We start from the raw sequence: 21,998 nt of genomic DNA, 5'->3' as shown, positions 1-21,998 counted from the left end.
GAATTGCACCCTGTGAGATGTTTAGAGATTGGTCGGCAATCTCTGAACATCTCACAGAGCAGACAGTTGGTTGTACTGAATTTTATTTAGAGTTAACAGAGTAAAAGAGGAGAAACACATATGCATGACATACTTTTCAGGTCTTTATTCTTAAAAAAGTTTGAAAACCCTTTTCTTCCACAATTATCTGCTATCTTGTATTGATCGATGACATAAACTGTGACATTAATGTTTGTAGTTGTAATGTGTCAAACTAAAGGAAATGTGGGTATGAATACTACTAAAGAAAAGGCAAAGAAAACACAAGAGTTGTGCAGAATATTTTAGTGTAAATTTAAATTTGAAGAAGTAAACGAGGATAACTCAAATCAGAAGGCAAAGAAGAAATGGGAAGAGAAAACAGAGGAAGAAGATGGCCCCATCTGGCTTATGAATCAGAGATAAGGTGGATGAATGGCACAACAACCTTGGCTTATCTCTGAACAAATATGCTTCTCTTTCTGAAAGCCACAGGAATGGAGAGACAGACAAAAACCAAAAGTAAGAGCTTCTATGCTCCACTGTGCACACCATGAGTTTAGACCGCGTGTGTCTAATTATTTTGGCCTTGGTCCACGTCGTCCATCAAAAAGACTGAAAGGGAAACATTATGTGATGGTAATACCTGGGCTTCCATCAGCAAGCCTCTGTATGTTCGGCTTTCAGTTCCAGTCATCCGTTCTCCATGCAGCTTGATGGAGAGTCGAGGTGAGGCAAATGTAAACTAAGAAGTAATCAAATCTGTTGAATGAGTGGGCATAGTCGAGCACAGCAGAAATAAGTAGATCAGTTGTGTTCACGTGATTCTTGGTGCTGGTGATGCTATGCTCCACCAAGTTAAAGCTAAAATGGAATTCTGTGGAGTCTTTTTAATTAAACATTTAGACAAGTGCTGAGCAGAATAATTCTGCTGACAAGCCTGTGAGTGGGCAGAGTACAAGCAGAAATCCTTCAACCTAACATAGTAGGTATTGTGCACAATTGCATGTCATTGTGTAACTGCTTGGATTTGAATGTCAATGTGTGTTTCTGAAACTGAATATGTGTCTACAATGATCCCAACCCCACAATCATCTGAAACCAACCCCAACATATCTGTCAGATATTAGCAAAGCACACACTGAATTACAAACAAGCAGCTTCAAGCCAGAAATAAAACAATCTCATTGTTGGAGATTGTGCACATATGGTGATGGGAGACCCCTTCTGTTATATTTCGCAACCAAATAAGGACACGTTTATTTCCTTCTGATCATACGTTTGTGGCTTGCAGGGTTCCTATATATTTTCCTAATACAAATTTGAGACTTTTCGATATTTCTATTGAATAAATTATAGAGCAAAAAAAAAGAAAAAAACATGTAGCTACTCTGTAACTGCTATACATACAGAGTATATTTGGAGATGTGAGGATGCAGAAGGAATCATACATAATATCTGGTTCCACAATATCAAGAGATTTTAACATAGGTAATTTTTTTATTACTTTCACAGTCAATGTTTCACAAAGCACAAAAAGTGTTTTATATAATGTTTAATGAGTGCAGAATAATTTTTGACTCATCTATATACTGCATTTGATCTGTTTTTCTAAGGGAGTTTTTTACATCAGTATAGAGTTCTGAAGACTAAGTTTGATTTAGAGGTGTAAGCTTAAAAAGTTAACATTTTCCGCCATGGACGATGTCATGTCAGTTACAACAGCTATTGGCATGTTGCTTCGTACGTGACACAAACGCAGTAAAAAAAAAATGGCACAGAAGGCGATACTGTCACATGCTGCTATGGTTATACAGACGCTGTCCCGGTGGGGGGTGGAATAAAAATGTAGGATTAATCTTTAAGTTACATAACCCTTTTTTATTTATTTTGTTTCCTAAATGCCCTTGTAGTGGGGGTCAAGAACCACCCCCCCCCACAACTTCTGACTCTGAGTTCAATAAGCCGCTAAGGTACAGCATAAAATGCTTGGTCAGTCAGGCAGAAAAATATAAATCTGCATTTTCAATCTATAGAATAGGTGATTCTCCAGGTTGACCAATCAGATGTTAGGTTTTATTAAGTGAAACATTGCAGCAAATTAAATTATTTCATCGTGTACTTTAGCACATGAAGCAAAAAGTAGTGAAAAAAATAACTTATATGTATGATTTTAACATACATTTGATTCAAATTTTTATTTAGATTCCCCGATTTAATTACTTCATAAAGTCATAAATTGAAAACTCTAAAATATATTTATTTGATATATGTATGAATCTGGTTTAGGTTTGGTAAGTCTAACTAAGGTATTTTGTATTTTAAACTGAAGATGAACAACTGCAGTCCGGATTCCATAAAATACACAAAATATCCTTCAAGTTCTGTGCCAATAAGAAGCTCTGAAGATTAGATGTCAAATTTAGCATAAGTGGAGGCTGGCAGTTGTTCAGTCACGGTATTCTCATAGTGTACAAATCATTTGTATCTCATCAACCCAAAATACTACAAGATAAACAATTTAAAACTAGCGGAAGCTTCTTCAATGCAACCAAGTGTTGTGTTGTTTAAATATCGCAGACGTCGTACCATGAGATCTCGTCACACCGCCAATACATACACTGAAACAAAAAACTGAAGAGCCTGTTAATGAAATCATAGCAATGTTACACTGGTCTTTCTTAATGTATGTAAGTGGATCTTGCTGAAGTGCAGTCTCTGCATCAAGCAGAGCAGTTTAGGTATCTTGTGTTTATGAGTGATGATCCAGTGGAAGTGGGAAATTAGGATTTGTCTTTGGTAATGCAAGTACTACTCTCGTCTTACATGGTAAAGAAAAAGCTGAGCCAAAAATCAAAGCTCTTGATTTACTTCTCTCTCTATGCTTCAACCCACTCCTGTGGCCATTAAATACGGATCATGATCGAAAGAACAAGTTCTGGATATAGGAAGCTTAAATGAGCTTCCTTTACAGGATAGTGGGACGCAGCCTTAGTAACAGAATCACTTCTCCTCCACACTGAAAAGAGGCATCTGATCAGGAGGCCTCCTTGGCACCTACCTATGGAACGTTTTTCCAGGCACATTCCACTGTGAGGAGATTCCAATGTATACCTAGCCTGTTTAGAGGGGCTATATCTATCGCTTCTAGCCTGAGAACATGTTGGGACCACCCAAAATAAACTGGAAATGTTGCTGGGGAGAGGGATGTCTGGGTTTCCCTTCTGGAACTCTTACCCCCACAACACAATCTTGGAGAAGGCAAACATGTTGGATGGATAGATAGAGCAGCAAAAAAGCTTCAAGCTCATGCTGTATTATGCATTCACTTTATCATCTACACCTGCAAATATTCTCATTAAGGACTTTGGTTTTGACACTTAACTCATCAAGCTAATGAAGTTAAAGCAGTGGTAGGCATCACACAGACCCCTATTCTTTATCTCTGAACAAATGAGAAGTTAATAGCTGACCTCAGCAGCCTGATAGAAGTGGCTAGGCAGAGTAATCTGTAGGTAGGCTATAGTCAGATCAGTTTCTAAATGATAAAGACATCAATTGTAATGTGGGGAATATTTTCCCTTTATCAATTCCACTGCATGCATGGCTGCCTATTTGTCTGTGAAGGTTAAATCTCACAGATGAATGAGAGTCAGTACCTCAGGACTGATAGCGGGCTTACTGTTGCTTGCCATTGCCATGGAAACAATGTTTTCACACTACCTCCTGCAGTGCAGTATCTAGTTTTTTTCTCCCCTCTCTTACTTTCTGTAGTTTCTCAAGGGCGTATTCTGAGGATTGGCAGGATAAAAGATAAAAAGAAAAAACTTGTGTGGAGCTGGTGCACTTCGTCATGATTTATTCAACGAGGGAGTATTTCAGGTCAAAGGAAGTACATCCTCATGATATGCCCTACTTTCATGGGGGGTCTTTGCCATGGACTTGAATTAATTTAGAGTCTCTGACAGTGGATCATGGTGCACACGTTTGCAGTGCAGTGATAAGGTTAAATCTTGTTCCTATGTATGATTAGTACCTTCACACATATGTGCATAAGATTGAATTTTATTTCATTTTTTTAACACAGCAATGTCTTAAAGAAAAAAAAAACTTAAATTCAAGAGTTTCAAGTACATAGATAGTCTTTATTAGGTTGGGAAATTATTAAAATCGAATCTCAAGTTTATCTATGGCTGACACGATAAGAAAATTAATTTAAAATGAAGGTGTTAGCAACTAGAGATTCAATCAGAGAGAAAGGACCTTCACCAAGGGAGATACATGTTACATGGTTACATGGTTTGTGACCCTGTCAACAGGGTCACAAACCATGTGGGAATTCCAAATTGTCCTGCCACGATAAGGATAAGAAAATCCTACAAAAAAATCCTGCATCCAGAAGGTGCTCCAAATCACCACCAAAATATAGTCATCTGTTCCTAGTCCTAATACACACTATATCTGAAAATATCAGGAAAATCTGTTCATAAAATTCTGAGATATTTTGCAAACAGATGAAAAAACCAACACCAACAAAAACATAACCTCGTTGACGGAGGTAATAAAGAATAAATAAAGAATTCACAGGCAAGCAAATGGAAGGTAACATGGAGGAAGAACAGTGAGGAAAACTAAAATAACTGTGAGAATAACATGAGGACAGCAGGGGTGCATAGCAGGATAATCTGACAATGACAGAATGTAACAACCAGAATGTTTTGCTGGTTGTAAAACAGCTGAGTCTAATCACTGAATTTGGAATAGCCTGAGGGAGAGCAGGGAACTTATGGCACTAAGGGAAAGTAATGTCTGAATCAGAGATCATAGAAACAGAGAAACAAACGGAGACTATAATAATGTGACCATCTTAACAACAAAGGGAACAAAGATCTGATAATAATCTACTTACAAAACAAGTAAACCAAAATGCAAAAATGCATGAAAGACATACAAGCACAGATAAAGACACAGGGCCCAACGCAAAACTAAACCTAAGTCCAGGGATCATGAAAATGGTAGCATAGATTTAGCTACTGAGTGAACTGAAAAGCTAACTGGGAAAAGGTTCTTTGAACAGATCAGATTTGTTTCTTTAGATTTTGTGGCACTAGATGTCTTTGTTCATGATTTTCATAAATAAATGACAGGAAATGGGCAGATAGAACAGGGGGGTAAGAGGACTGCCCCATCCCAAAGTTGTTGTTCACAATGTACAACATTATGTATGATGAAACCAAAACCATTTGGTCCATACAAACTCCTCATAACAACTGTCAAGCATAGTTTTGGTAATGATTTGAACCATGCAACCTGGGCACCTTGCATTCATTGAGTTCATATGAGCTGTGCAGTCAAAATCTGGAGCTCAGCCTAAATTGGGTCATGTAGAACACAGTTAATTCAGACACAGTAGCAAATCTACACCAGATTGGCAAAAAAATCGGCTTAATGAACTAAAGCAACATTATAAAGAAGTGTAGGCCAAAGTTCCTCCATGTTGGAGATTAATAGTCATACAACTACTAGTAATTTAAGGTATTGCTGCTAAAGGTGGTTCTAGAAGCTATTAAACTATGCCTGAATTGAAGGCAACGGAAACTTTGTATTTCTGCACAAAGATGACATTAAATTTGCGGCTGTTTTTAAAAATAATATTAAAGGCAACCAGATCATCTGGTATATGATATAAAAGTATTACAATGGATCCATATTGCCACTGAGCCATAAAGCGCAACCTTTGCAATAAAGCATATTTGTCACTGTGTTCATTATCTGTTAACTGTCAGCAGAAAACATTCTGGTGTTGAGTAATACACCATGTATATGACCCAAAAGATGACTGTCATTAAAGAGGAAATAGATGAAGTGTAGAGAGAAGGCAGAACTGCTTCATCCACAGCCTAGAATGTATGATCATGCTTCATAGAAAAATTCTCTATTTTACCACAAATCATGCTGTATCACAGTCAATCTACCATCCAAAATCAAACACTATCACAAATATTTTCCAGTTTTTGATGATGAAATAAAACGCTTGAGGGCTGACTGGCTCACTGTGTTACAAAAACTGACCTTTGCCAAATAAATAAAGCACAGTATTTTTTTTTATATAAAAGGAAGGTATCGAGGGCAGAGAAAGGCATTTTGAGCACCTTCACACAGGGTGGGAGATGACTGGCAATAATCCTTTTGTGGGATGGTAACTCTCTGTCCTCAAGGTTGTCTCCATGCAAGAACGAGAGACCATTAAATTCTCTTTTACAGGATCACAAATGGAAGAAATAAGACCCTATGAATAAATAAGGAATGTGCATGTGGAGGTAACAAGATGGAAGTTGTGGCCTTGATAAATGGCCTTTTTACTAGGGCTGACAATACTAAAACTACTAGCCACTAATAGCATGATGGCATAAGGCAGTATTCCTGTTAAGTTACCAAGAAGCAGAAATTTGAGTAATGAGAAGAATACATCAAATAATAATAAAAATAAATTGAGAGAAAGACCTTGATAGCACAGCAGGGTACCAGAGAGAAACAATGCTCTATATGCTAGAATTGCACATCAGTGGCAGTGGAAAAGGTTACAGAAAGGACACCACTCATGTTTGACTGGCTCAACAATCATCCTTTAACATGATTCCTGGACAGCTGCTCATTTAAAAGGGCTCTGGATGTTCCTATCACAGAGAGGACTACCTTTTTAGTATCGCATGGGTCCAACAAAGGATTTGAAATCCATGCCAAGTGTGAAATAGAACATTATTGTATATAATAAAGGAGCTTCAGGCAAAATTATTAAATGTACTGCTTGTTGTTGGAAAGTATTGACTTATTTCTTCCACAATACTCTCACATTTGTCCTTGCAACATGACCCTTACAAAAAAATCTTCATCAATTCAGAAGGAAATGTCATTCAACTGATTCGATTTACTGTAGCAGAATCAGTTTTTTAAACTTGTTTTGTTTTATTCCCACTGCACATATACTTTTCATAACTTTTTCTTTTCGGCGGTCCAGCTTGTATTTCACAATAGTTATATTCATATCTGTGAAATGAAATTACGCGAAAAAAAGCGCAAAAGGAAAAAAGCAATCATTTGGCAGCTGAGAATGCAGCTAAAAGTTGTGATTATGTTACATTTAGAACACCAAACTTGGACATCAGTGTCCACCTAAGACAAAACTAGAATTTGAGATCATAAAGTGGGGATTTGGTGGTTTACCCAGTAGGAAGATAAAGTCAAGTGGAATGTTGTGTCATACCAGTAACTGAAAGACATAACAAACCAGCACCCTACCTAGAGATTTAAAAGAGCTCACTGGTGAACCCAGTCTATGGAGTGGTATCAGTGCCAAAATTAAGAATATTGCGCACCCAGGTGCCTACTTCCTTATTGAAGGAGACTATATCCATTCCGAAGCCAGTTACTGATCTGAACAATGATAGGCTGGCACCGGTAACTAAGCATCTGGTGCGGGCAAATGAGAAGGAGAGTACTTACTTGTGTTAGCTTTGGATAGGCTGGTGAAAGCCTTGGATAGGCCGGCAACTAACATGCCATTTTTTTTTTTTTTTTTGAGAGTAGATGGCGCAGTTCCGTAACTACACATATGCCCAATATTTATACCAACATATTAATAATTTAATAATTTAAATTGCTGTTGTATTGGCAATTAATTGTTTATTTTCTCATACTATTGTCATGGACTGTCAACAAGAAAGTGCACTTCTTTGTTGTGAAGTCCTTCAACTGTTGTTTTGATGTCCATGTTGTAAGGATTATGATTATTGATTAATTAATATTCATCAAGAATTATAATTTGAAATCATAATTTGAAAAAACATGTATTTCCTAACCAAAAATCATCACTTACGAATAGAAATCAGAGATGTACTCTGGTGTTGTGATTATGGGGTCAAAGCTCTTTAATGATTACAAATTATTAATCACCAACTGTCACTGTTTATTCAACCACTTCACTGAAGGTGGGGAAACTTCGACCTTGTTTTAACAAATAAATCACTCTTGCACGAAATAAACACAACGCTTCTCTTAATTATATATATGAAGATTTATTGAAGCTAAATAATCCTGATATACCATTATTCTGGTCCAAAAACCTTCATCTAACTAACAAGCACTATTCTACACAAAGGAAATAACAATGACTACCTAACAATAATAATAAAAGAAAAACATATATGCACATTTAATGTCTATGAAGATCAAACCAGTAGTTTTATGGACAAAATGTGTAATTTGGGTTAAATGGAAAGAGAAGTCCTCCTGGTTCTGATGTCTCGATTGCAGTGATCAGTTGATAAAACGGTGGGGCCACGCCCCTTTAGCCACAACCAGCTGATTGCCCCAAATCTTGACAAAGGGTCATAAAATTCTGAGGCGGGAACTCAGTGGAAAAACTCCAGCAATAAAACTAGAACAAAGAATGGTCAGGCAAGGCCTAGACCGCAGTTGCTTTGAAAGAAAAACTTTTATAAGTCCAACTTCTAACTCCTGGCTGATTTGAGATCAGCCGGACAAAACATTAACCACGCACAATTCAGCAGCGCTTGCGCACCAAATCAAAATACAGCTCAGCATAAAACAATTCAATCAGTATTGCATGCAAGACGTTAATACCTGAGACTAACTACTAGTGATCCTAAATCACCTTAACTGCCTCATCCGGCCCAGACCTCTAAAATGCACCTATCCGGTTTAATATGAAAAGAACAAAATTACTTTGACATTGATTTCTGCTCTCCACCAGTCGAGGAAGGATCAGGTCTGAAGGAAAGGAGGGGAGGGGACCATGCGCCCGTGATCAAATTAAAGAAAAAAAACGGTAACTTCTCATCCGTCCAGGTGGGGAAAAGATGAACCGTTAGTTGACTGCATTACACAAGGAGGAAAACTCATCTCCTTGGACAAAAAACCTCTGTGGGTTTTCACCTGCACCGGGTGTCGGCGTGGTATTCAATGGGTGAATAAATCCTCTGATCTTCTCGTATCAGACAGATTTCCAGCTTTCAAGCTCTTCTGGGAATGGCCATGTGGAGCAAAAATTCGCCTGCGAGCTTTTGTCTCTCCAGATATGCGCCTCCGTTGCACTGTCCCGTGAGACAGGCGGGAAATGGCAATGAACCTCTGCATCTCAGCCGGTTTATGCTCCCAGTGACGTAAGAGCTGCGACGTCTGTTGAGCTGCGTGCGTCAAAATGTGCGAACAAAATGGATGGCCCCAACAATGTTACAAAGTGTAAATTGAGCTTACTGTTTTTATACCATACTGTATTTATCTCTAATCAGCCGAGGGGAGGGGAAAAATGTACATCCATAACCTTTAGGAAAATGAAAAGCTACATTTAAAGAGGTCATGTTTAATGCAATTAAAAATACTTTGTTGATCCCGAAATGGAAATGGGCCTCTCCAAAGCTAACACAAGTGAGTACTTGCCTTCTCATTTGCCAGCGCCAGCCGCTCAGTTACTGGCCCCGGCCTATCATTAATCAGATCAGCAGCTGGCTTCAGATTGGATATAGCTTCTGGAAACAAGGAAGTAGCCACCGCTGCGTGGGCGATAGTCTTAATTTTGGCACTGACAAGTCTGCCTTTAATTCACCACAATTTCAAGTTAAGGTGTGTACAGAACACACACCATCATATTCAATAAGTTAGGAAATGCCTTGCTGTGAGGTTAATCTGTCAGCTGAAAAGTACCTATTAAAAATAACAACGGTGGCCCAGTTGGTAGCACTGTTGCCTTGCCGCAAGTAGGTCCAGGGTTCGACTCCCGGCCGGGGGTCTTTCTGCATGGAGTTTGCATGTTCTCCCCGTCCTTGCATGGGTTCCCTCTGGGTATTCTGGCTTCCTCTCACAGTCCAAAGACATGCCTGACACGCCACCGTGTTAGGTTAATTGGTCTCTCTAAATTCCCCTTAGGTGTGTGAATGAGTGTGTGCTTGGTTGTTTGTGTGTTGCCCTGCGATGTACTGGCGACCTGTCCAGGGTGTACCCTGCCTCCCACCTATAGACTGCTGGAGATAGGCACCAGCTTCCCCGTGACCCACTATGGAAGAAGCGGTATAGAAATTGACTGATCTTTAAGCAGGTATTTAACATTCATTTCTGATGGAATATTCTAATCTTGAATGTTATGTTTTTATTAGGTTAACATGGAACACCCTAACAATTTAAAGAAATAAAGGCTTGAAAACATCAGAATATGAGTAATTAGTCTATAAATCTGTTTCATTTAGGAAATTGAGTCACTGAAATGAACTTTTCAATATTATAAAAATTTATCGAACATGACTGTAAACAGTACAATAGGAAAAGAGTACATTATATAAATGATAATGTGAAAAGAACTAAACAAAAAAAACATTGAAACAAGTGTAAGTGTGACTATAACCCCATGACTATACCTCTCTGCCTACCCTACGTCTATCAGACTTACAATAATTTTACATGTAAAACTGGACAAATTGTATTTTCAGAGTATAGCACACCTTCTTAATCTGTCTCTTGAAGCTATTATTAGAATATAAAATTATTCCCAGATGTTTAAACCGACATTCGCAATTTCTTCTCCCATAACAGTTACAGTGGGTTGAAGTTTGTGTTTTTGTTTGCTTGAGAGAAATAGTCCTTCGCATGTGTGTGAATGTCTGTGTCATTTCTGTACTGGTCAATGATATATAAGCTGAACAGTACCAGCCCCAGTAACAATCCTTGCGGCACCCCCATGTTTAGTTCTCCCAGTTGTGACATTGCATCATCTCGGGAGTATTCTATTTATTCGTTTTTTTGTGTAAATCTATGATATCCTCAACGTTCTAAATCTAACCTTGAAACAGAAAAAGCCGCGCCTGAGTTATCCATAAGTTGAAACTTAACACAAATATATATGTTAAAATCATGCAAATAACTCTGAAATAGCTCTGTTCTGCAACTCCTTTGCATATGCATGTTTTAGTGAAAATGGAAAAGTTTTTTTTTTTTTTGTTGTTGCATATTTAACTTCAGGCAAATAAAGATTTAACACAGCAATGAGAAAAAAGTTTTCCAAAGCTAGGATGTCAGCAAACATGTGTTAAGGCTGTGTGATAAAGGCTTTATGTATTATTCATTATGATGTTGCAAACTAATTATATGTATCATGGGAATCTTGCATACATCATCTGTAACATGATACCTTAATAATATTGTACATTTTTAATATCTAATTGGGTACTATGTAAATTATCTGTTTCATGAATATACTAATGAGGATTTTTTTTATCTGTTTACTGATCAGGCAAGCAACATTAATGCTCCTTTCTATAATTAAAACTTTGATGAAGCTGAGGTTAAAATAACTTATCTTTAAATGTGTTCATTGCAAGCTCACGCAATCTGGTCAAAAAGATGCATAAGCATCTTTATTACTGTGGACTTTTAATGAAGTCCCCCTCTCATCAAGGATTCTGACACATTTATAGAGCTACACATTTCACTGTATTACTGTCTGGTACAGCTGCTGTACCACTCTGATCACAGAGAACAGTGAATGCATAGTAAAAAAAAACAACCTTAAAGCCCCAAAAAGACCATAAGATGCCCACATCAGCAACACCTACAGTGGAACACAGCCATTATTCCACATTCCACCTGCATACTACATGATTGCTGTAGGTATTATATTGTTTTCTAGTAGAATGGTGGACTATGTTTAATTGATTCTGCACATAACAAGAGAGGTAGCTATCATCTAATACAACCAAGACATTTGGAAATTTTTTTTTTTTTTTTTAATTTACCCAAAAAAACAACAAAAACATTTTAGAAGTTAAAAAGCAACATGCAAACACTACTGTTTTCGTCAATGGAAACTACCTAGTTTTTGACATTCCTTTCCACACCTACCTCACAGAACAGGATTTGCTGCCACACCTTCCTACTTCTAAAATCCTGTTACACCAATTCTGCCCAGCAGCCCACAATCCAAACTGTGTGAGCTACAGTTTATTTCCTAAGGGATCTTTTTAAAGCTGATGAAAAGTTGTTGAAAAAAACTTGAAAAGTTGTATTTTAGTATCATAAGGATGCCTGTTAGGCTTTACAAGCAATTGTGTGGAACAATATGCGATAGTGTGATTGTCACATTGTTGCAGGAAAACCATGCTCACTAGTTCATGCAGCATAAACACAAAACTACCACATGCTGAATATCCTACAGCCAAAACTGTATGTTGGAAAATAAAGGAGTAGGTTATCATTTTAGATGTTTAAATCCAATTCTAATAAAAATGCCGGTATATTCAACAAAACCAATGTACACACACCAAATCGACCTTATGTAAAAAAATCCATCTATTCTCTCTCTCTAAACCTTAGATTTCTCATTATCATTGGGCAGCAGCAGTGCAAATCATTTGACTCTAAATGAAATCCCACTTGTTCTCCACATCATGATTAGTTCAGTCAGCAGGTGGCGGCTGCTTGGCAGTGACGTGGTGTCCCAGAGTTGCCCATCAATCCCCAGCTTGGCTCATATCATTTCAGGTCAAACCATGCAACATTTGCCCTGGCTGCATTTGTCCACGACTGTTGTTATATGTAATGGTCTTTAAAGAATTGGTATTGGCTTTCTGGAGGATGAAACCTACTAAGCTCCCTGGATGTACGGCATTAGCAGAAAAAATGTCTAGGCTCTGCATTGGTGAAACATCTTAAGATATGCTACACTTTTTATATGCTGCCACACACTGCATTGTCAAAGTATTTTTACCACTTAAATGTTTTCACATTTTGCCATGGGAAAGCTACAGATTTAAGAGAAATTTATCGGGATTTTATGTGATCGAACAACAGTGTAGTGCATATCTATAAAATATGTGGTTTTCATATTTATTTGCAAGACAAATTCAGAAAGGTTTGGTGTACATTTGTATTTAGCACATCTAAATCAATACCTTGTAGAACCACATTTTACACAGGATTACCCCTATTAATTAGGTCCAGTTTCCCTGTCCCTACATCCCCAAACATCCCCACAGCATGAGACTGGCACCACCATATTGTTGGACTCAGCCATGGGAGGAAACAATGACTGAACTGGATTGCCACCAATCCAACAAGGTAAAAAAACTCTGAACTCTAGAATGCACAGCATTAACCCATTCTCATGCAGAGCTAAAAGGAAGGAGGAGATCCACAGCTGGAACATCTGGACCCTGCTGAACGAGTACAAAGACTGCATTTTGGAGACTAACCTTGCATCCAAAGTAAGTATGGCCTGCTGTCTGCGTAACATCTGATCGTACCCTAGCTGAAAATAGGACTAGCCACCTGAAACTGTCAGAACTTCTGCAGAAAGAATCTGAGAATAGATTCTCCAAGAAGAGATGGGTCTGTCTCTGATTAAGTCAACAAAGCGGTGTTCCCAAATGCTAAGGAAAACAGCGATAAGACTGCAGCTCTGTGTGCTGAACAAGCATACCAGTACCGGGCATCCGCCAACTCTAGCCGCAAGACCAAGAGCAGAAGTTGTTTGTGTGCAATACTTGCTATTTGAGAACAACAGGCTGCAAATTCACTCCATCCATTGTAATAACACACCTTAGCACATAGGTATTCGTAAAACAATTACTGCCAGAGACTGGGAGCTGTTTGGCTTCTAAGCTGGTACCCAGACTTGATCATTTTGATTAAAATTACCAACTTCATTAATAATTGTCCTTGGCACTTACTAATACATATTCATTGCCAAACCAACCTATTGTTGCACAACAACATGTGATCAAAGGGATAGTTTGTTTAGAGTGATTTGAATTACTTGTTTGCCTCCACCGTTAGTGTTTTGCATGTTGGAAAAAGTTAAATTTTGGTCTCATCTGACCCCTACACAGCTTAAGGCAAATCTTCGGGGGGACTTCTTATACATATCTTTCAACAATAGCTTTCTGCTTGCTACTGTTCTGTGAAGGCCAGACTTGTGGAGGGAGGAAAGAAAATATTTGTTCTTCTGCCTGTTGATTTGTGCAGCTCCTCCAGGGTTATCCTGAACCCCTTGGCTGCTCTGATTAATGCTGTCCTTGCTGTCAGTTTATGTGGACGACATGTCTTGGTAGGTTTGTCATGCTGCCATACTCTTCCCATTTTATGATGATGGATTGAACACTGCTCAGCAAGATGTTTTAAGCTTGACTGATTGTTTTATAACATAACCCTGCATTAGTCTTATAACTTTATCCCTGAGTAATATGTTATGTTCCTTGGTCTTCATGATGGTATATGTTCACTCATGGTCTCTAACAAACCTCTGTAGGTTTGTTAGAGACACTGAAGGCCATTGTTGACTGGATTTTATTTAAAACTATCATTGTAAAAAGGGTCAAATGCACGCCACCCTTTTCAGATTCTTGCTTCTAAAGACAATGTATCCTGTTCCCTCCACTTCTTAATTGTGCATTTTGGTATTCACATTACACAAAATACCAGTGAAATACATTGACATTGTTTAATGTGAAAAAATGTTAAAGAGATTAAAGATTATGAATATATTGCTAGTTAATGTACTTAATAAGGTAAAGAACACTGTTCAGGTGAATTTTAGGGTTAAATCTTATAAATATAAAAAAAACTATTTGAGTGAACAACAAAACATTTTTGGATATTTTTAGTTGGTCCCACTTTCATGCTTGAGTGCAAGTTCACAACAAAAAGCCAACACAGAAGTCTGATTTCCATTTTGCAATGCAATGCAAATTTCCTGTTGGTAAAAACCTTTACATTTCAAATCAAAATGGTGCTGACTGAGACTTTCGGGGTACATGCAAAAAAGCCTTCATGATAATCATTTTCATTGTACTGCACTGTCACTGATTTAGTTGTTGTTTTTTATATTTAGACGCTTGCATTCCCTTGCTGCTCTATATCACATATTCACTATAGTGCTGCTTGCCAGACAGTGGCCCTGTCGTGGTAAAAGAACCTCAGAGGGTAACAGACTGATTTATTGGTAGAAATAATCCAAATGTACTTAGTGACAAACTAACCTGAGGTGGAGGGAGACCTCCCGCTCCGGGTGGACAGTCGGGTAACATAATCATCCGGTTAGGAGTGCTGCACTGGCAGGAAGGCGAGGGGTTAGACATGCTCCAGTTCCCATTGAGGAAGATGTCCGTGACTGACTGATCCACAGATGGAGTGAACCAATTGGAGTTAGTCGGTGAGCATGGTAGGGCTCTGGAAAATAATAGGAAGAGAAGCTCACTGTCTATTTCTTATACAGCACCAGACCCCTACAGTGACATATTTAAGAGCACATTGTTAATGTTATCATGCTGTCTAATTGTTGGGTTTGGTGATGTTTTATTTTTCATCTTGGTTTTCTGGCTTTACTTTCATTTTGATTGTCTTAATTGGTAGTCTTTCTCTTTGCCCCTTTGCTATTTCATACACCATATTGTGACAGTTTGTTCCACCTACTTCCATGTTATACCTGCAAACAATTCATTTTGTAACTATTTATTTAGTCATTGTGAAGTGCTTTATTTATCTTGGTAATTAAGCATTTTTAGGAATTATGGATATAAATACTCAATAAAATTGTATGTAAAATTTAACTTAATTATATACATGTTTTCTGAAGATGCTATAGCATCTTTACATTATTGTGGTTCGGGTCTAACTGACTTAATAAATCCGAGGTTTTGACCTCGGGTTAAACTACAAGAACTATGAGCACTCTTTTGCTTGGAGCTATTTTTTATATACAGATAAAGTTCATGTGAGTGTTACTTGAACCACAAAACGCATACATATTGGCCCCAGTCAGTGGATGAAGTTAATCTTTGGGCTGATAAGCCAGTGTTAGTCCTCCAGCTTTCTTGTTGTAGTCATTGTTGGATCATTTCAAAAACACAAAACTGTAAAGTACATGGGTGTAAATTCTGAAATATGTCAGTTAGTTCTTACGATTTATATAGAAAAAAATATTTATTGTTTTTCTATTTTATTCTCTGTTGAATATTTCACGGTATGATTACTTGGTTTAGGTACAAGTATGAGTTGAACTTTTTAATAAACAGACACAGATAGCTAAGACAAAAATTTTACAACTCTTGGACACTCATTTCTGGCTTGATTAATCTGTGATATCAAGTTGTAAAAATCCAGACTACTTACGGTATCGGATTTCCATGCATACAGCGTGTCCCAAAACCAGGGCTGTTCACTAAAGTGTCTGCCACCTTAGCCACCTCCAAATTTTCTGGCATGTCATTGCTGTAAACATAAGAAATGGATGCATATTTATAATAAAACACTTAGGATGGAAATTTTTTTGTGTTTTCCACAGTCGGCCCATAAGTCCATATTGTATGAGGATCAGCAAATGAGTTGATAACTTAGAGTAATATAAGGAATAATGTTAGTAGACTTAGTAATAAAAACATTATCATTATTATATTTACAGGATAGGTCAGATGTTGTCAACTAAGAAACACAAATGAATGAATTATATAAAAATGCATTTATTGAGTAAGGCAATTCACGACATAGAAAGAAAGATTAGCTTTGTATAGAATGTAGAAAATGGATTAGTTAAATGTTTGAGATGTTGAGTATTTTAATCCAAAACTGACACATACAAAAAATGCTTCTTTAATGTATTCACTGCAGTGGTTTCTTATGTGGGTTTTCTCTTGATACTCTGGTTCCCTTGGATAGTGAAATGTTATCATAATTTATAGCCTAAAAAACATTTTAAAACCTTATGAAGGTATGAAACACGAAGAAATCACAAAAAGCACTATGACGCTTTATATTTTTAGGTTGAACAATATTGAAACGTCTATTTTTGCACAATATTATAAAAAAATTCCAAATATTCAAAGCACATCGGACATTTTTACTCGCCATATATTAAGAATGACACAGCATATGGAATAGTAGAGCACCTCTGTCATTTGTTGTAAACAAGAAATATATTATCTGTGAAAATGAAGATTTCTATTCACTCAATAAAAACTCTAAAGTATGTTCAAAAGTCTTCTTGCCAAAGGATTAAGAGAGACTTGTTTATACTGATTCTAAGCTTAAAGTTAAAGCTCCAGCTATAACAGCTAATTCAAGATGAGTCAGCAGCGACTGTGGGTGTGTGAGTATGAAGTTTTTGGTTATAAAAATACCCTGTTTTAAGTTCTCATCTATTTATTTTATCTGTCAGCTAAAAAATATCTGCTAGCATCCATGGATCATATTATTAAACTAAATACTGCATTTTATGAGTTGATGTTTAGCAGCAGCACCATTTCACTTTTCTCCAGTGTCTTAGCCAAATGAATGCCTGTTTGTAGATCACTATTTGACTACCTTTCCAACCACGACACGTGTGAGGACTATTTGAAACAATGTCCTTTAAGGTGTTTCTGGTTACACTTGCTTTAGAACATACTCTGAAATTTGAATTGTTTTCCATTTTTGAAAGGCCACTGGAGTTTAAACCATTTGCTGTGCTCAAAAATGTGCGATGGACTGGCGACCTGTCCAGGAGGTACACCATCTCTCGCCCGTAGACTGCTGGAGAAAGGCACTAGCCCCCCCGTGACCCACTATGGAATAAGTGGTGTAGAAGATGAATAAATGAATGTAAAAAGGAAAATTGATGGTGAGGCATGTAACTTTCTATTTCTAACAAATTGAATCTCTTTTAAATCTATTTTCTAACAAATTCCCACCAAGATGGCGCCGGCGATGGCAGACTCGGAGCTTCGCTCTCTCTTTCTTTGTGTATTTTGTGTGTTTTTTTTTTTTTCAAGCCACAGTATTGCGGTCTCGGGCCATAATTCTGTGGTCTCATTCAGCAGCGAGGAATTTATCAACATCAACATCAGAGAGTCCTCTCTCGGGATTTTTTCACCATCACTCATCAATCCGAGCTTCACCGAACTCCTGACAAAGGGAGCCGAAGCACTCTATGGGATACTGCGCCGAAAGCGTCGGAGGGGAAAGCGCGCTGGTAAAGCTCCGCAAAAGAGGACTTCGCACACCACTGCCTTCAATCCATCTGGCAAATGTCCACTCTCTAAGTAACAAGATGGACGAGCTGCTTCATCTCACCTGTTAAAACACGGACCTCCGGGGATCAGCTTTACCGAGACATGGCTGAGTGAAAACATCCCGGACCACATACTGTTGATGCCGGGCTTCCAGTTGTTCAGAGCGGATCGCAGCGCGAAGCTATTGGGAAAGAAGCGAGGAATCTGCAAACCTCTCCAATGAACTCACCAAATACAGACAGCATATTAAGCGTCCCGCCAGAGACAAAAACACACTGGACCATTGTGACACAGCTTTAAAGGACTCATATCATGCTGTTACCAGGGCTGCTCTTGGTTTTTCGGATCATTATCTAATCCACCTCATCCCAACCTACAGACAGAGACTAAGAGCTTCCAAACCCACGGTTCACACTGTTACGAAGTGGACTGAGGAACCAAAGCAGACACTACAGGCCTGCTTTGAATGCACAGACTGGACTGTTTTTGAAACTTCAGCCACTGACTTAAACCAACTAACTGATGGGGTGACATCATACATCGGTTTCTGTGAGGACATGTGTGTGCAGACCAAGATCTTCTGCACCTTTGGGAATAACAAGCCATGGTTTACTCCACATCTCAGGAACCTGCGTAGGGATAAGGAAGAAGCTCACAGCAGTGGAGATTGGGCGCGGTACAGGCAGGCCAGGAACAAACTAACAAAGGAGATCAAAGCAGCCAAGAGAAGCTACAGTGAGAAGCTTAAGAACAGCCTTTCTACTGGTGTTACCTCGGCTGTACAGACCGGTCTGAGAAACCTGACTGCCTATAGGAGCCCCTCCCACCCATCCTGAACAGAATCCTCACCTGGCCAACCGTCTGAATGGCTTCTACTGCAGACATGACAGGAAGCCGTACCTCAAACCATCTCCTCCACATGCCATTCAGGAACAAATTCGACCCTTAAAACAACCAACCCCCTACCTTCAGATCCTCTGCCTGCACTAAAGATCTCCGAGGAAGATGTAAATAGGCTCTTTCAGCGCATGAAAACAAAGAAACCTGGAGGACCTGATAACGTCTCCCCATCATGCCTGAATGCCTGTGCAAATCAACTCGCTCCGATCTTCACCCGGATCTTCAACAAGTCACTGGAGATGTGTGAGTTCCCCTCCTGCCTCAAACGATCCACCATCATCCCGGTGCCCAAGAAACCCACCATTGTAGGATTAAATGACTACAGGCCTGTAGCCCTGACGTCTGTGGTCATGAAGTCCTTTGAGCGGCTGGTGTTGAAGCACCTGAAAGACATCACAGGCCCCCTGCTGGACCTCCTGCAGTTTGCTTACCGAGCAAACAGGTCGGCAGATGATGCTGTCAACTTAGGTCTACACTTCATCCTGCAACACCTCGACCGCCCAGGGACGTATGCCAGGATCCTTTTCGTAGAATTCAGCTCGGCCTTCAACACCATCATACCTGACATCTTCCGCCAGAAACTCACCCAGGTCAACGTCCCAGCCTCCACCTTCTTCAGTGGATCAACAGCTTCCTGACGGACCGACAGCAGCAGGTGAGACTGGGGAGTATCTCGTCCCGCAGCAGATCAATAAGTACTGGTGCCCCCCAGGGGTGTGTTCTATCCCCACTCCTCTTCTCCCTGTACACAAATGACTGCACCTCATCAGACTCGTCCGTGAAGCTCCTGATGTTTGCCAACGACACCACTGTCATTGGTGTGATCCAGGACGGTGATGAGTCTGCATACAGACAGGAGGTGGATCGGCTGGTACGCTGGTGTTGTCAGAACTCAAGAGTATGGAAATGGTGGTGGACTTTTGGAGAACACCATCCCCATAAATCACCATCCTCAACAACACCGTGTCAGCTGTGGACCACTTCAGGTTCCTACGAACCACCCTCTCTGAGGACCTGAGATGGTCTTCACACATAGACACTGTTCAGAAGAAGGCCCAGCAGAGACCGTACTTCCTGAGGCAACTCAAAAAGTTCAACCTTCCACAGGAGCTGCTGGTCATCTTCTACACTGCCATCATTCAATCTGTCCTGTCTTCATCCATCTCAGTGGGGTTTGGCTCATCCACAAAACAGGACAGGTCCAGACTGCAATGAATAATCAGGTATGCAGAAAGAATAATCAAGATTGACCTTCCCTCCATCCAGTAATTATACAGGTCTAGGATCAAGAAAAGAGCTGTTAAAATATCTGCAGACCCCACACACCCTGCACAATAATTGTTCAGAGTTTTACCCTCAGGCCGTCGCTACAGAGCACTGTTTACTCAAACCAGCCGCCACAGAGACAGTTTCTTCCCCCAGGCTGTTTCTATGATGAACATTAAATAGAGTACCAAACAACCTCATACTGAAGTCGCAATTTCACCTTGTATATGTGTATATTGTATATATGTATTTAAGGACATAAAGATATATGCAGAATATATTTTATAACGCAAAAAACACACAAAAAAAGAAACTCAGAGAGCAAAGTGTTCCAGAGTCAAATTCCTTGTTTGTTGTTTGTACGAACTTGGCAATAAAGTTGATTCTGAAATACTAAGAAAACTATGTAAACTTCTGACATTGAAAAACAGCAAAAACATGTATGTAAAAACATGTTCTCACAAGTTATTCTGCGATGTAGCAAATAGAAATCGTTTTGGTAATTTAGGTAAGTGACCTATAACAGATAAGGCTTGGTCTGATTTAATGTCAGTCAGGAAAAATAGGTAATGTGAAAACAAAAACCCGATTTACCTGTATTTCTGTGTTGGCAGAGCCTGTTTATTACTCATTTGTTCCCATAATAAAATGTGCATTATTTTGCACAAAAATCCAGGTGGTTATCAGGTTTAACATCTGTATGTGGAACCTGTTTATTAAGGGACCAATTTAATTTTCTGTTAAGAATAAGAAGCTCTGTACAATTAAATAATTTGAATTTGAAGAAATCCAGGATCACTTTTTAATTCCATAATGCAGGCATTTTAGCTTCATAACTTTGACACAGTTTAGAATTGTAAACGACACTGCATCTTTAAAAAAATAAGATGTAATCTAAAAAGTACAGCATATTTCCCAGGCATCATCTGACTTTCTGCACATATCGTCTTAGTTCCTCCTTCTGTGAGCTATTCATTAGTTCCACTGTTTCCATGTATATGCACAAGTCTTCATTTCGGAGCTATCCAGTAGTTTCATTATCTTAAATAACACAGTAACCCAGCCATTGTTAATTACAAAACAGATGGCTGCACACAATCCATTTTTTTTTTTTTTACAGGCGGACCACTTCCACTCGCTGGTGGCCAGGAAATGGCTGTGTGACCTTCACAGATACGTCCCTAAATGAGACAATGAACACTGTATTAATCCAAATGGTTGGCTGAGCTGTGACCACTGCTGGCCGAGGGCCATCAGCGCGGTCTTTATGAAGTACCGTTTTAAATCCCACAGTACCATGAAAGTAAAGGGAAGAGGGTTCAGTTAGCATGGAGAATGGGAAGATTGTTTGAGTGAGACTTGGCCCAGAAACAAGCCCATGATAGTCAGATAATAATGGCAGCCTGATTAGAGTATATACTGGCTCTATTCAGGGATCCATGTGAGCTCAAACGTGCAATTACAATTAACTGGACTATGTAGAAAATGTTTCACTTCAACCGTTAATTCAGATTTTATTCGTTTGTTGTTCCTGAATCAAAACACAAATAATCATTAACTGTTTAGGCTATTAACGTCTCCTTTATATTTTCAATAAATAAACAACTGATTTATTAAGCTAAGACATAATGGATAATCAGAGCTTTTTTTTTTCCAGTGGAATATGAAGTTAGACACCGCTGCTATTTATGTTAAATGGATATTTGGTATAAGAAAAGTGATAATTTTGTGACATGGTGCAAAAGCGACCATGTGAGCTGCTAA

At 38.8% G+C, this 21,998-nt stretch overlaps 1 protein-coding gene across 1 annotated transcript in view; it reads right to left on the bottom strand.

Moving 5' to 3' along the window:
• Positions 1–21,998, bottom strand: part of LOC124880928 (phospholipid-transporting ATPase ABCA1-like) — a 283,949-nt gene that overhangs the window by 121,879 nt on the left and 140,072 nt on the right. Inside the window, exons 31-32 of the mRNA XM_047386373.1 lie at positions 16,195–16,293; positions 15,063–15,252 (exon numbers count right to left, since the gene is read on the bottom strand). Coding sequence (XP_047242329.1) covers positions 15,063–15,252; positions 16,195–16,293 — 289 coding nt within the window. The remainder of the gene's footprint in view (positions 1–15,062; positions 15,253–16,194; positions 16,294–21,998) is intronic.

This window comes from Girardinichthys multiradiatus, chromosome 14, assembly GCF_021462225.1.
Source record: "Girardinichthys multiradiatus isolate DD_20200921_A chromosome 14, DD_fGirMul_XY1, whole genome shotgun sequence".
NCBI classification, from domain to species: domain Eukaryota; kingdom Metazoa; phylum Chordata; class Actinopteri; order Cyprinodontiformes; family Goodeidae; genus Girardinichthys; species Girardinichthys multiradiatus.
The sequence above is the reverse complement of the archived record's forward strand: the minus strand, read 5'-3'. Positions and strand labels throughout refer to the sequence as shown.